The sequence below is a fragment of the Bos indicus genome, chromosome 15 (genome assembly GCF_029378745.1).
Source record: "Bos indicus isolate NIAB-ARS_2022 breed Sahiwal x Tharparkar chromosome 15, NIAB-ARS_B.indTharparkar_mat_pri_1.0, whole genome shotgun sequence".
Lineage (NCBI taxonomy): Eukaryota > Metazoa > Chordata > Mammalia > Artiodactyla > Bovidae > Bos > Bos indicus.
The window spans coordinates 75,465,183-75,478,773 of NC_091774.1; the positions used below are offsets into that span (position 1 = coordinate 75,465,183).

The window sequence follows — 13,591 nt, forward strand, 5'->3', positions numbered from 1 at the left end:
ATTGTTATTCCAGCAAGTCTCAGCCCCAAGTCCTTACGTTTGTTTTTTTCTTTTTTGGCCAGGCGACTCAGCAAATGGGCTCTCGTTCCCTAACCAGGGATCGAACCTGTGGCCTGAAGGGATTGGACTGCCAGGGAAATACTGCCTTCCTTTTTTTTTCCCCTAAGCCTGAGTCCCATGTCCTAAAGAAGGAACACAGGGGTCCTAGAGTCAGGCAGACTTGAGTCAGTTCTGGCTCTAAGGGTTTTCAAGCCCCCTGGGGCCTTAGTTTCCTCTTCTGTAAAAGGGAACAATGGCAATTCATCTAATTTGCAGATCTCTTTGGAGGATCAAGTAAGGTCACTCATTATAGGTGAATGCCCAGGACGCAATACCCTGCAGAGGCTCAAAAATGTTGGTCCCTGCCAACAAAAATGTGTGTGCTCCCCACACAGGGCCCCCAGGCTTCCAGGCTGCCCTTGTCACACCCCCTGTCACCCCTAAGGCAGTCAGTCAGTGCTAGTTTCCCTTCCTGCCCGGCATGCTCGTGGTCCCTGTGGCTGTTAACAGTTCTGAGTACCAGGTTATTCATTCTCAGTAGACTCGAGTCCTTGCAGGAGGGAAGCTGCTGGCCTCTGTGTCTTGGACCCAGCCCAGTGCTGGCATAAACACACAGGAAGGAAGGAACGCTAAAATGCTTTTACCGACACTATCTCTTTGAATCCACGCACTGAGCCTGGGAGTTAGGTGTGAGAATGCCCGTCTCAGAGGTGAAGCCATCCATGGAGGCTCAGGTGATGAGGAGGCTGGTCCAGGCCTCCCAGCTTGCTGGAGGCAAGGGCACTGGTTGAGACCCAGGTGAGGCTGGTCCCCTGGGACTCCCAGAGGCTCCACCCGGCACCACAGGCCCTCACCTGGCAGGAGTGAATACAAGACGTTTCTTGGCTCCCACCAGCCCAAAGCAGACCTACCTTTGCTTCCTCCGATGCGGGTTTTGCCCTGTCTGTCCACGTGCTTTCTTTTCCCTCTCTCCAGAAAGCACGCCCGGGGGGCTAGAGGCGGTGAAAATAAAAGGAGTGATTTATGAACTGAGCTGTTCTTCTTCATCAAAGAACCGCTCCTGGGCCTGCTCCGTGCAGATGGAACTGAGTGGCCGTCTCGGGGCAGTGGGAGCGGGAAGATGAATAAAGCTGTCTGGCCCAGGCCGGCGCCTGCAGAGGAGAACACAGCAGTGCTGCATGACCTCGCCCCGCGTCTGCCCCTCTCTGGGCCTCGGGGCTCCCATCTGTCACAGGATGGCAGCACGGGGTCATCCCCCAGAGGCCTGCAGCTGGCACGGGGGAGGATGCTAGCCGGTCCCTGGGATGCGCTCGCCTGGTTGCCTGACTCTGGGCTGACGGCACTGGGCTAGAAACTTTGGAGACAGAGGCATCGCACTCCTTCTTTCTGGCAAGCCAAGTCCATGGACCTTATCGGAAGCTCTGGTTTGGAGTCTAGCAGACTTAGGCTTGACTCATAGCCAAGTCTTACTAAACATGTGATTAAAATTCCAGGCCAGTTAATTATATCCTCTGAGCCTCAGTTTCCTCATCTGTAAAATGGGTTAACAATGATACCCACCTCCTATATGAAGATTGAATAAAAGAATGTGGGAGAAATGCTTAGCAGAGTCTGATACATGGTAAATGCTCAATACTACCAGTTATTATGAGGTTCAGTTACCACAAAATTGAAGCAACAAAGTTGACTTTGGGGCCACTAAGAGGAAAGATATATATATATATATATATCCCTACTGACCAAGCCAGATGTCCATGGTCTGCCCCACACCTACCTCCATGGATAACTGGCGAACACGGTCTGGGCATCCACCTATTTTCAATATATGAGAATGCTGATAATAACTCCTCCTGGGAGCAGGGCTTTGCGGTTCTCCACGTGTTTTCATGTCATATCACTTCATTCCATGTGCTTCACTGCACAAATTCTTACAACCACCTCCGGCTTCAAAGTTGAGAATCACAGTTTTCAGAGGAGAACCCAGCATCTCAGGGAGGGCAGTGCCTTTCCGAAGGCCTCCAGGGAGCTGGCCGAGGCAGGGGCCGTCCCAGGCTATGCAGAGGCAGCGGTGATGGCTGAGCGGGGCGGGCCTCTCCCAGGCCATCCTTTCCCCTTAGAGCAGATCTCCGCTGTGTCAGAAAACAGCTGGGGAGGGGGCATCCTGGCAAAGAGGAGGGCAGGAGATGTCAGAGATGCATGCAGAGATCAACACCTCCTCCCTGCCCCTGGGGTGGGGGGTGCCTTCTGCATCACCCAGGCCTTCCTCCCAGCCTCAGTGTCCAGAGGAAGGTGGGTCACATCACACCCAGAACAACCACCAGCCTGAGATGCTGGCCAGAAAACGGTGATATTGGCGCACAGGCTGGGATGGGGCAGGGGAAGGACAGGGATAAGAGAAAACTATGACCCCCTTCTGCTTCCCTGAGCCCTGAGGTCAGGCGTGGGATGCAACCCCTGAACTAGACTTTAGAGCTCCCCTTCTTAAGGCTGCAGAAACCTGAGTTTTAAGGGGAAATGAAGTTGGCTTCATCTTGCCCAGTAAGCCACCCAGGGACAGAGTTCCAGCCCAAACGTCCTTGGCCCCTGCCTAGACCCGGGGGTATCTCACCGCAGATGTCCACCTGGGTAGCAGGCTCCTACCTGGTAGTGACAATGTCCTCCCTTCGCCACACCCCCAGGGCCAATCTCAGGGGACCCCTCACTGCTCAGATGGGGCTGGTTTCTGGCCTCTTCCTAACTCCTGCCCCCAACACAGTTTTTCTAACATCTTGCCTGGAGTTTCTAGGAGAAAGAGCCTAGAAATCTCAGGAGGATACTCAGCTTTGCCACTTAAATTTCTAAGGCTCAACTTCCTTCTATAAAATGGGGCAATAATCCACCTTCCAAGGCTGTCATGAGGACTCACCATAATCACGTGGGTGGATGTACAGCCCTGTCCACGAAGGCTAGTTTTGATTCTGATTCCTGGGTGTGGATCCCTGGTCCGTAACTTACTAGCTGTGTGATGCTGGACAAGTCGCTTCCTTCTCCAGGTCTCAGTTTCCATTGTAAAATGAGGACGATGGTAAGATATTTACTTCCTAGGCTTGTTCTTGGCATCTAATGAGCTCATGCATGTAACCGTGTAGCCTAAAGTCATACAGCAGATACCAAGGAAGGTGGCTGAAGAACTTTCCACACATTTATGTTTAGGGCAGAGTACCAACTCCCAGGGCCTCCGAGAGCTCCAGGAGGGAGGCCCCTTTTCCTGCCTTCCTTCCCATCTGCCCATCGCCACCTCTACACTCCCTCCCAACCTACTCCCCTGCACCATCCCCTTCCCAACTAAAGGCTCCCCAACTGCCCCCAGTGGAGTTACCCCAGGGGAGTTTGTCGTCCTTCCTGTGGTCCCCAGCCCTATTGTCAGCCCTTCCCTTGCCCCCTCCAATCTCCTACCCTGACCACCACCCAAGTGTGAGTTCACGCTTATTTGCATCTCTACTCCCTAACACAGCACCCAGCGCAGAGTAGATGGGTGGATGGATGGAGGGAGGGATAAATGGAAGGAGAGAGGAAGGGATGTGTTGTGTTGGCCAAAAAGTTCATCCAAGTTTTTCCATAACATCTTATGGCCAACCTAGTAGATGGATGGATGGATGGATGGATGGATGGATGGACAGAGAGGAATCTTTTGTCTACAGCCCAACCCCCGCCACCACTGATGAGACTGGAAAGGAATCTGAACTGGTACCCGAAGCCCAGAAATCCCCGCTTCCTGCCCACGGGGATGCCCGTGCAGCCCAAGCACCCCAGGCCTTGATTTTCCCTGGCAGTGTCCTCCAGCCCAGTGTTTGAGCAGGAGCAGCTGTGGAATTCCCCACACGTGTGATCGGCCAGGCGTCTCCGTATGGGCCCCCGTGACTGCTGAAACCACGCCCTCATTTCCACTGCTGGGAGCTGGCAAGCTAAAGGAGCCTTCTGGCAAATCCTTAGGCAAAGCTAAGGAACCCTTTCCAGCGTCAAATTTCTCTCCCCCTGGGAGTCAGGGTTTCTGGGGAGGGTGTTGGATTTACAGGGCCCGGCTGGCTCTCTCTCTCTCTGCTGGGGCATCACTGCAGATGCCCAGGGAGCAGCCAGGTTGCATCCCAGGGTATGGGCCCCCCACCCCTCCTCCCGGTTCATCCGCCACGTGCAGCAGTGTGTCAGCAGGGATGAAGCCTATGCCAGAAACCGCGAGTCTCTTGGAGATGAGGTTCCCCTCGCAGCCCCAGTGAGGGCACTCGGCAGCTGCCATGCGGGCAGAAGGCGGGCGCGGCGTGCCGGCCTCCCCAGCTGCAGGGCCCCAGGTGCCGAGAGCTTTTCATCAGCACTAATGGGCCCAGATCAGCAAGGCACTTGCCCTGAATGTGTGTGTCTGAAGGGCGGGCAGGTGTTCATGTGCAGCTTCTCAAAAGTGGCTGCTCCTTATTTCTAGAGTAATTGAGTATTTTCTCTTACAGGACAAGCTGGGCCAATAAGGGATACTGACCAGGAGACGCTGTCCTGCCGACGTCGGAAGAACTGTCCAGGTGACAAGTCAGTAACTGCTCCCCGTGCCCTCTCCCTGCACCTGCTGTATCCCTGACTCCACCCCGTCTCCCCATAAGCTCTCAGTCTGCCCTTTCCTGGACCCCTTCCTGCCGTCTCTCGTTCCCTGTACCTCACCTTGTCTTTCTCCATCTTCCCCTCTCTTCCTGGCTTTGCCGATCTCTCTGATTTACTGAGTTTCTATTGTTCTCTCTGTCTGTTTTCTCTTTTCCCACTCTCCATTCATTCCTTCATCCAGAGAAATTGAGGACTTAACACGCGCCAGACACTGCTCTGGACGCTGGGAACATTCTAATATGGGCAGGTGTGTGCCACCAAAAGAAATAAGTAAAATGGAGAAGAGCCACAGGCACTGGCCTAGGCTTTAAGAAACAGGTCTCCAGGCCCAGACCCCACACTAATTGGTTTTCTAACTTGGCTACACCTCCTTTCCCTTTTGCAGTCTGTTTTCCCATTTCCACGGTGACGTAAGTTATGCAAGGGCTGGACTCTAAATCGGTTATTACACAGACAGAAGTGTCACATTATAGTTCCACGTTTGGCTTTGTCATGCATGAAACAGCCAGTTGCATGAGCTGGGAAGCCTCAGTGTCCCGGAGCAGGAGGCGTTGTGACAGGCACAAGAGCCTTGAGACTATGAGACCCATGGCAGCAAGTCCACAGCTCCCACTCAGGCTCACCCTGGGGCAGGCACCCTGGTGGAAGGGCAGCCAGGTCCACAGCACCTCAACTGCCGTCCCAGCACCTGTGAGACTTGAGTTCATGAGTGGTGCAGTGGTAAAGAATCCGCCTACCAACGCAGGAGACCAATGCAGGAGATTGGAGTAGGAAATGGCAACCCACACCAGTGTTCTTGCCTGGGGACTCCCAGGGACAGAGAAGCCTGGTGGCAAAGGGTCAGACACGACTGAGCGACTAAGCACAAAATGCAGGAGATGTGAGAGATGCAGGCTTGATCCCTGGGTCAGGAAGATCCCCTGGAGAAGGCAATAGCAACCCACACCAGTACTCTTGCCTGGAAAACTCCATGGACAGAGGAGCCTGGTGGGCTACAGTCCATGGGGTCGCGAAGAGTTGGACACAACCGAACAACTGACCACGCACATGCAAGGTCAAGTTTACCTGTGATACTGACTCTTGCATTTCATCTTTCTGGGCCCCAAGATTTAAAGGACTTTTTTGGCCAATCAGCACTGCCTTTACCAAGTCATCATTTACCAAGTATGTTTCTTCTTAACTGTGGCCTCATATGTACCTGGTACATAGGACTTCTGAACAAGCTGAGAAATAGGGTTCCCAGCCTGGGTGGTTGAATTGCTCCAAAACCAGACACTTGCCCCATGAGTTAGCTGGTGCTGAGGGGATGATTTCTGAGATGTTACCTAAAATCCTGAAAATGGCTCTAGGAGATTGCTAGCCTAGAGGAACCCAGTGTGAGAACCACAAGAGACACGGGTTCGATCCCTGGGCCAGGAAGATTGCCTGGCGTATAAAATGACAACCCGCTGCAGTATTTTTGCCTGGGAAATCTCATGGACAGAGGAGCCTGGCAGGCCAAAGTCCATGGGGTCGCAAAAGAGTTGGACATGACTGAGTACTTGGGCAGAGGAGGTGTGAAGACAGGCCTGAATTTGGGAGAAAAATGGATGAATGTGGCAAGGGGATTAGCATTCATTGAAAACTAGGATTAAAAGCTGTGGTTCCAGGGACTTTCCTGGTCGTCCAGTAACTGGGACTTCATGTTCCCAATGCAGGGGGCCCGGGTTCAATCCCCGGTCAGGGAACTAGATTCCACACACCACAGCTGAGAGTCTGCATGCCGAGATTAAAAGATACCACGTGCTGCAACTAGAACCTGGCACAGCCAAATAAATAAAAATTAACTTAAAAAAAAAAAAAAAGAGCTGTGGTTCTAGATTAAGACAGACCTGGTTCAAACCCTGGCTCAGGCATTTCCATGCTGTGCGACCTTAGACAAGTGACTCCTCGGAGGCGTAATTCCCTCACCTGAAGCAAGGGCAATGACACTGCCTACCTCCAGGAGCTTTAGGAAGACTAAATGAGGCTGTGCATGTTCCTTGGCACATAGTAAGACTCCAGGGGAGCCGGATGTTGCTCACTGCGCTGTTACCGTCTACCTGCACCAAGCTCTGTGGTCTGTATTTTCCATGCATTATGAGGAAGGCATTATTTTTATACTAATTTTAAAGCCGAGGAAACGCAGATGCACGCAGTACAAGAACTTGCTCGAGGCCACCAGCTGGGCCTGGCCGAGCTGGGACGTGGTCCTCTGTCAGGCTCCCAAGCCCTCTGTCCACTCAGTTCCCTGCCCTGGAGCTGGGCCCAGGCCCCCCCGCCTCCATCCACCCTCCATCTCACATCATCTCTCCCTCTACCTTCCTCACCTTGGTCAGAGGCTCTTCCCAGGAGACACGTCTTATTTTATTGCATTCGTCTGGGAGCCCAGCACTCCACAAGCTGCTCATTAGATGTAATCTCTAATGAACATGATACATAATAAATACAGGTAGCCCGTTTATGAGCTGCTATGTTTATTATGCACCTTAATTGCTAAACAGTCAGAGCCAGCTGAAGCCAGATCCGACCCTGGGGACTAGGCTTTGCCTGGGTGGGCAGAGGACGGGGCCCCAGAGCCCTGCCTCCTGCAGACTCTCTCAGCATCTCACAGGGGCGGTCCCTCCTGCCCTCCAAAGGCCCGTCCAAGTCAGAACCTGATGGCAGGAGCTCACAGGCCGTCAAACTCCTTCTCCATCATTTTGCAGATGGAGACGCTGAGGTGGAGAGAAGTGACTTGCAGAGCTGGAGCTTGGGGCTCCCGGCTCCCAGTCCAGGGCTCCTTCTGCCCTTCTGTGTGCCCGATCACCAGCCCCTGGGACAGGGAGAGCGCAGGATGTGGAGTGGGATGAGGGGCCCACTCACAAGCTCCAGGAGGTTGAGGCCACCTCGCTGCCCTGAGCCTCAGTGTCCTCACCTCTGAAACGAACACGGTGCTTCCTGCCCATGACACTGTTGAAAGATTCAGGGCAGTCACTTCCTGGAGCTGGCGTGTGGCTGGCAAGGACTCTGTCCTCAGTGACTGCTCTTTCCTGTCTTCTTCCCCCTGTCCAAGGAGCACGGGGTCTCAGCAGATGTGTGGAGTTGCATCGGCCAAGTGCCCAAGGGAGAGGGGTCAGCATGCAGTGCCTGGGGTGCAGGTCATTATCCTGGGGTGCTGATCTCATGGGCCACAAGAGCCCAGTGAGTCACCTGTGACTGTCAAGTTAGGTGTGTTCCTGGTAAGAGCTGTCCACCCCTCGCTGAAGCAGGTTCTGTGGGGAGCCCTGAAGTAGGATGTCTCATTTAATCCTCACGACATGCCACGATGTAGGTCCTAAATACCCACTTACATGGATGAAGAAACTGAGGCTCTAAGAGGTTCCATCATTTACCAGACACAGAGGTAGAGAGGTGTGAAGAGCCAGGGTCGGAGCCCAGGTATGTCTGGCTTCAGAGACCCTGCTTGGAACTGTCGTGTTTAGACGTAGGTTAGATGCTGCTTCTAGAAGGTCAGAGATGGAGGAGCTGGACGAGGGTGGCTGGCTTGGTCTGGGGACCTGTTCTGGAGGTAGAGAGCCTGGGCTTGGAGATGATGCAAGAGAAAAGGATGATCAATTGCCAGGGATGATGGTTTAACAACTGATGGGCATGGCATGGACCTAGAGATGCTAGCTACACAGGCCTGCCATACCCACAGGTCCCCACTGCATCTCAGCCTTCTGCTGGCTGCTGGAAGGACAGGGCCTGGAACAAGGATCCTCCTGGGCCTGCCGTCCTCTGCCCAGGGCTGTCAGAAAGAAAGCCTGGGAATACTGAATATGGTGTACTGCACAGGACCATGACTTATGTGCACCTTGAAGGCTGACTTGTAACAGCAGATGCCATCTGCTTCCCCCGGGCACAGGGGAAGGCTTGTTTTCAAGCTGCAGTGCCTGGCATCAAGTCGTTGCACAAAAAATGCTGGCAGAATAGAATTGTATTCAGTGGTCCATCCGGCTACCATGGACGTGCTGACGAGTCCATAGGGACCAGGGAGGCTCCAGGGGGAGGTGGGATGCTGTAGGTCTCATGATGGAGGTGGTCAGGGTGGGGGGAGCGTCTGGGGACTTGAGGCCCCGGGAAGCGCCAGCAGCTCTTTCCCTGTAACACTGCTTCCCCCCCGGGGCAGGGCCTTCTGGTCAGAGGGCATGTGGGGTGGCAGGAAGTTTGTCAGGCCTGGGTCCTGCTCCTGCTCCACGACCTCCGCAAGTCCCTCATGGCTCTGAGCCTTAGTTTCTCATCTATCAAACGGAAGGCTCACGCCTGCAATCAAGTAACATCATGACGTCATACCTCTGAGGGTCCGCCCCGTGGTGCTAAGCATGTTTATGCGTTATTCCAGTTAATCCTCCCAAAACTGCTGGGGAGGAAGCTTCTGTTTTTAATCTCCCTTTTCAACTTGGAGCAAGCAGGACTGAGAGAGGTGACGTCATCTGCCTGAGTGAATGCGTGCGTGCTAAGTCGCTGCAGTCGTGTCTGACTCTTTGCAACTCTATGCACCATAGTCTGCCAGGCTCCTCTGTCCATGGGATTCTCCACCAAGAATACTGGAGTGGGTTGCCCTGCCCTCCTCCAGGGGATCTTCCCGACCCAGGGACTGAACCCTCATCTCTTATGTCTCCTGCATTGGCAGGCGGGTTCTTTACCACTAGCGCCACCTGGGAAGCCCCCGTTTGCCTGAGACCACGCAGCACTTGAATGGTAGAAAACCCAGGCTGGCTGGGTCACAAGTCCTCATTCCTAACTCCAGCCCCCAGGACAAAGCCCTGTGATGAGGAAACTGTGATCAACTGTTCTCTTCCCCTATTGGCTCCAGAGGCAGACTGCCCGCTGGGACACCCCGAGGGGGAGGAGTCAGAGGACGGGCAAGGGTTCTTTCTGGATGGGGTCCTCCAGTGAGAGGACTGAAGGGGCCTTGCTGTTTTGCAGCGGGATCACCATGGAAGGCGACTGTCTGAGCTGCATGAAGTATCTGATGTTCGTGTTCAATTTCTTCATATTTGTGAGTATTCCTGGAACGTGTCTGGGGTTCTCCCCAGGCCTCTGTGGGGTGGGGGAGAACTGACTGATGCTTGGGAAGAGTCACGTTGGGCTGAGGTCCAGGGGTCAGTGCTAGAAGCTGCCCTACCTGCCTGGCTGGGGGTTCGTGGTGGGGAGACCCCGAGTAGTGCCCACCCCACTCGGAGAGCCTGCCATCACAGGAGAGACGTTTTGCACAGCCCCGGTATAGTTCAGCTGTTCTAAAAGAAAGGGGGCAGAGGCTTTAGCCCCGGCTACTATCCTGGGGTCTGACCCCTCTTAGGGAGTTCAGGTGAAAGGGAAGGTGGAGATGATCAGAGGTAGCAGGAGCCGCCATGAAGCCCTGACCCCCTGAGCAGTTGTGGACAGCGGAGTGAAGTGGATGTGAGGCAGTCTGATGCAGTCTGAAACCTCTCTGGGTCTGAGACACCTGGGTTCACAGCCCAACTCTGCGCCTCACCCACTGTGTCATCTACAATACATACCGCCTCCCTGAACCTCAGTATCGTCATCCCTTAATCTTCCACCTCAACAGATTCTTTGAAAAGGAAGCAAGATTAGTTTAGGAAGTGCCTGGAATGTATCAGCTCCATCCAACTTATGGATTCTATACATGAAAGGACAGAGTCCCCAAGGGCTCAGGGGGCCAGGCCGGCACCCTGCCACAGCCCACCTGCTCTGCTCAGACCTATGGCCTCTCCCGGGAGCAGAGCCACACTCATCACGTGACCCCACCTCAACCTTTGACCTTAGTGCAGCCAAGACCTGGATGAGTAAAGACCCACTGAAGTCCGCCAGGGCAGGGTCACTAGGAAGGAGAGGCCCCTTCCAGTCAAGACTGACTCTGTCTGTCTGTCTCCATCTATTCTGTGTACTCTTCAGACCTTTCCTGGATTTCCTTCCCGTGCCCGTAATTCTGAAGAGCAGGCAACTCCACACACTTGAACTCTAGACCCAACTTCCAACTGGGATGACCCTGGGCCGCTCAGTCTGTGCCTGAGCCCCCCTTGAAGCAGAACTCAGCATGCAACTGTTAAACTCCCACACCTCCAACAGCCGTGAGGAAGGGACACAGGTTTTCCTGGAGGTTTTGGGGGAAAACCAGGGAGAAAGGCAGGCCACCGCAGACGGCAAAATGTTGCTTCTGTTGTTGGCTGCGCCCAGGTCCCCCGGGCCTCTGCGCCCCACCCCTCCCTCCACTGCATCTGAAAGGACCATCTTTTGCCCCAAACCATCCAGCTCTTCCCCTGCTTACAGACCCTGTCTGTGAGCCGGCAGTTCTGCATCATTTTGCATCATTCCTCTGGTCTTCCCACCACACGGAGATTTCAAGCACTTCCCAGTCTTTGAAGTCCATGATGCCAGATGATTTCTCCTGCAACAGATCTGTTTCCAAGACTGGTCTGTGCCCAAGACCAATGGAATGATGTCTGTTGAACCCTGCTAGGCACCTTCAGGTCCTTGGGAGGTGGGAAACGGTATCTTCGTCTAACCATGAGGAAGCTAGGGCTCAGAGAGGTTAAGGCACTTGACCAAGGTCTCACAGCGAACGCATGGCACAGCCCTTTCTCTGGACTAAGCTGCCTGTCTCCAGAGATAAGTGAGGCATGGAGAGGCGGACCGTGGAGAGGAAGTCATGAACAAGAAGGCTTTCTAGGAGCGGATTTGAGAGTGGGGAGCCCGCCCCGACTGAGAGCTCCTGTGCGGACAACCAGGATGGCTTCGGTCTGTGTTTTCCCAGCATAGGCGTCAGAGCACGTTCACGAACTTGGGGAGCATCTTGGGGCTGGAGTCGGGGGGACCTGGGGCTCAGCCCTGGCTCTGCTATGAACCTACTGTGTGACCTTCGGCGGATTGTTGGCCCCCTCTGGGGCTCAGCGTGGAATCAGAGGGTTGGACTGAACGACCTCAGTGCCCAGTGGCTCTAACACTTAAGGAGACTATGAACGTGGCAGATAGACTCTACAGGACATGGTTCCTCGCAGCCCAAAGTAGAGTGTTGGTCAGAGATGGGCTCTGCAGGATGCGTGATGCACCCTAGGTCAGAGTTAAGGAGGGAAGTTCAAAGCAGAGGAAAACACAGAGGGAGTCTCTGCCCAGCTCACTTGGCACCTCTGCCCCAGGGCCTCCAGCAGAGAGCTGGTGTGTGTATGTGGGGTGTCTAACCACCATGTCTCCCCGTGTCTTCCCCATGGTCCTGCCTGGCCCCGGGGAGCAGCTGGGCGGGGCCTGCTTGCTGGGCATCGGCATCTGGGTCATGGTGGACCCCACCGGCTTCCGGGAGATCGTGGCCGCCAACCCCCTGCTCATCACGGGCGCCTACATCCTCCTGGCCATGGGGGGTCTGCTTTTTCTGCTCGGCTTCCTGGGCTGCTGCGGGGCCGTCCGGGAGAACAAGTGTCTGCTGCTGTTTGTGAGTATCCCATCCCCCACCCCATGCATGGGTGCCCTGGGGAGGGGGGTGGATAGAGCCCTGCACCCACACTAGGGGGGACTCACACTGGGGTCTGAGCCAGGTAGGCTGGCCTCCAGGAGCGGGAGAGCCACCAACCCTTGTCATATGCATCCATGCTGGCCCCATGCCTGCCGCCTGGGTGAGCTGCCCCCAGGCACGCGGTGGCCTCAGCCTCCAGGTCCGAACGGCCAGGCTTCCCCACAGCAGGGTCAGCTGAGAGCACTGACTCATGATGCTTTTCGACTTGCTTGCTTCTGAGAACTCAAATATACAACTCCGTGATAATAGAGCAAAGATCGCTATAGGATAAATCATTCAGCTTTCACATTTCCCCTTCTAAAATGGAAGTGATATGATCTCGGTGGGTCCTTTATTCATTAAATGAATGGTCTTTGACCTGCTGACCACGTGATTCACTCACTATAGGTGCATCGAGGGCTGAGTGACCATCCATAGTCTTGCGGGGCGGGGAGGGGCGGGCGAGCCCAGGAGGATGAGCTGGGTTTGTGTGTGCGACCTGCTCCGTCTCATAACAGTGTGACTCTGGTTTAGTTTCTTAACCTCTCTGAGCTTTAGCGTCTGCTGGTGAAGTGAGAGGCCAACTCACACGGCTGTAGACGGGAGTCAAACGAGACCAGCAGTGAATGTTGCGTTTCTCGGGCCCTCTGTATTCACATGGACTGTGGCCCTTTCTCTCCTTACTTGTCGGCCTTGGTGATGGGGCTTCCTCCCCTCCCAGGTCCTGTGCCTTTAGGGTTAGGAAAACTGGGTTGAGCGCAATCTTGCCGGAAGGGAAGTTAAAAACAGCCCACCTTGGCTGTGCAGCTGGGCCAACTTGCAAACTCGCCTCACGAGCGAGCCGGCGGGTGGGTCAGGAGTTAAGTGATAGGGAGGCGTGGGCCGGTCAGCGATGCGTCCTCGCAAGGCGTCTAGCGCCCCCTGGTGGACAGCTCTGTGCAGTGTCCAGTGGTGCCGGCGGTCTGGGCTTGGGGAGCCTGGGACTCTGAAAGGATCTGAGGACGGTCCCAGGACACCCCAAAGCCACCATCACCCGCCCACCCTGCACCTCGGTGTCTGGGGCTCATCCAGCATGAACGGGCTCATCTCTGAAGTCAAGATAGAAACTACGCTGGCGCTCTGGGCCAGGAGCAACCTGGGGGCCTCACAAGCCCTCTCCAGTTAAGTGGCTCCTTCAGAGCCTGCCAGCTGGAGGAGGCATCGCTCTCCCCAGTGCCTAGGGGAGAAGGCTGAGACCCAGGAGGGGACTGGCTGCAGCTCTCCCCAGAGACAGACTTAAGTCCTGGTTGTGGCCGGTCTGCCCACCAAACCTTAAAGTCTCCCCTGTCTCCGCCTCCTCCTCTGTAGTCTCCCTCCAGTCTCATCGTGTCTGCTTCTCCCCTTCTTTTCTAGCTCTTC

General features: G+C 54.9%; 1 protein-coding gene across 6 annotated transcripts in view; it reads left to right on the plus strand.

Annotated features, from left to right (window-relative positions):
- Positions 1-13,591, plus strand: part of TSPAN18 (tetraspanin 18) — a 215,123-nt gene that overhangs the window by 170,321 nt on the left and 31,211 nt on the right. For 4 of the 6 annotated variants that reach the window (XM_070804099.1, XM_070804102.1, XM_070804098.1 and 1 more), the window contains 3 exons: positions 4,518-4,593; positions 9,631-9,703; positions 11,939-12,133. In XM_070804099.1, coding sequence (XP_070660200.1) covers positions 9,641-9,703; positions 11,939-12,133 — 258 coding nt within the window. In that variant the 5' untranslated portion in view covers positions 4,518-4,593; positions 9,631-9,640. The remainder of the gene's footprint in view (positions 1-4,517; positions 4,594-9,630; positions 9,704-11,938; positions 12,134-13,591) is intronic. The other 2 variants (XM_070804100.1, XM_070804103.1) reach the window with 1 other exon arrangement.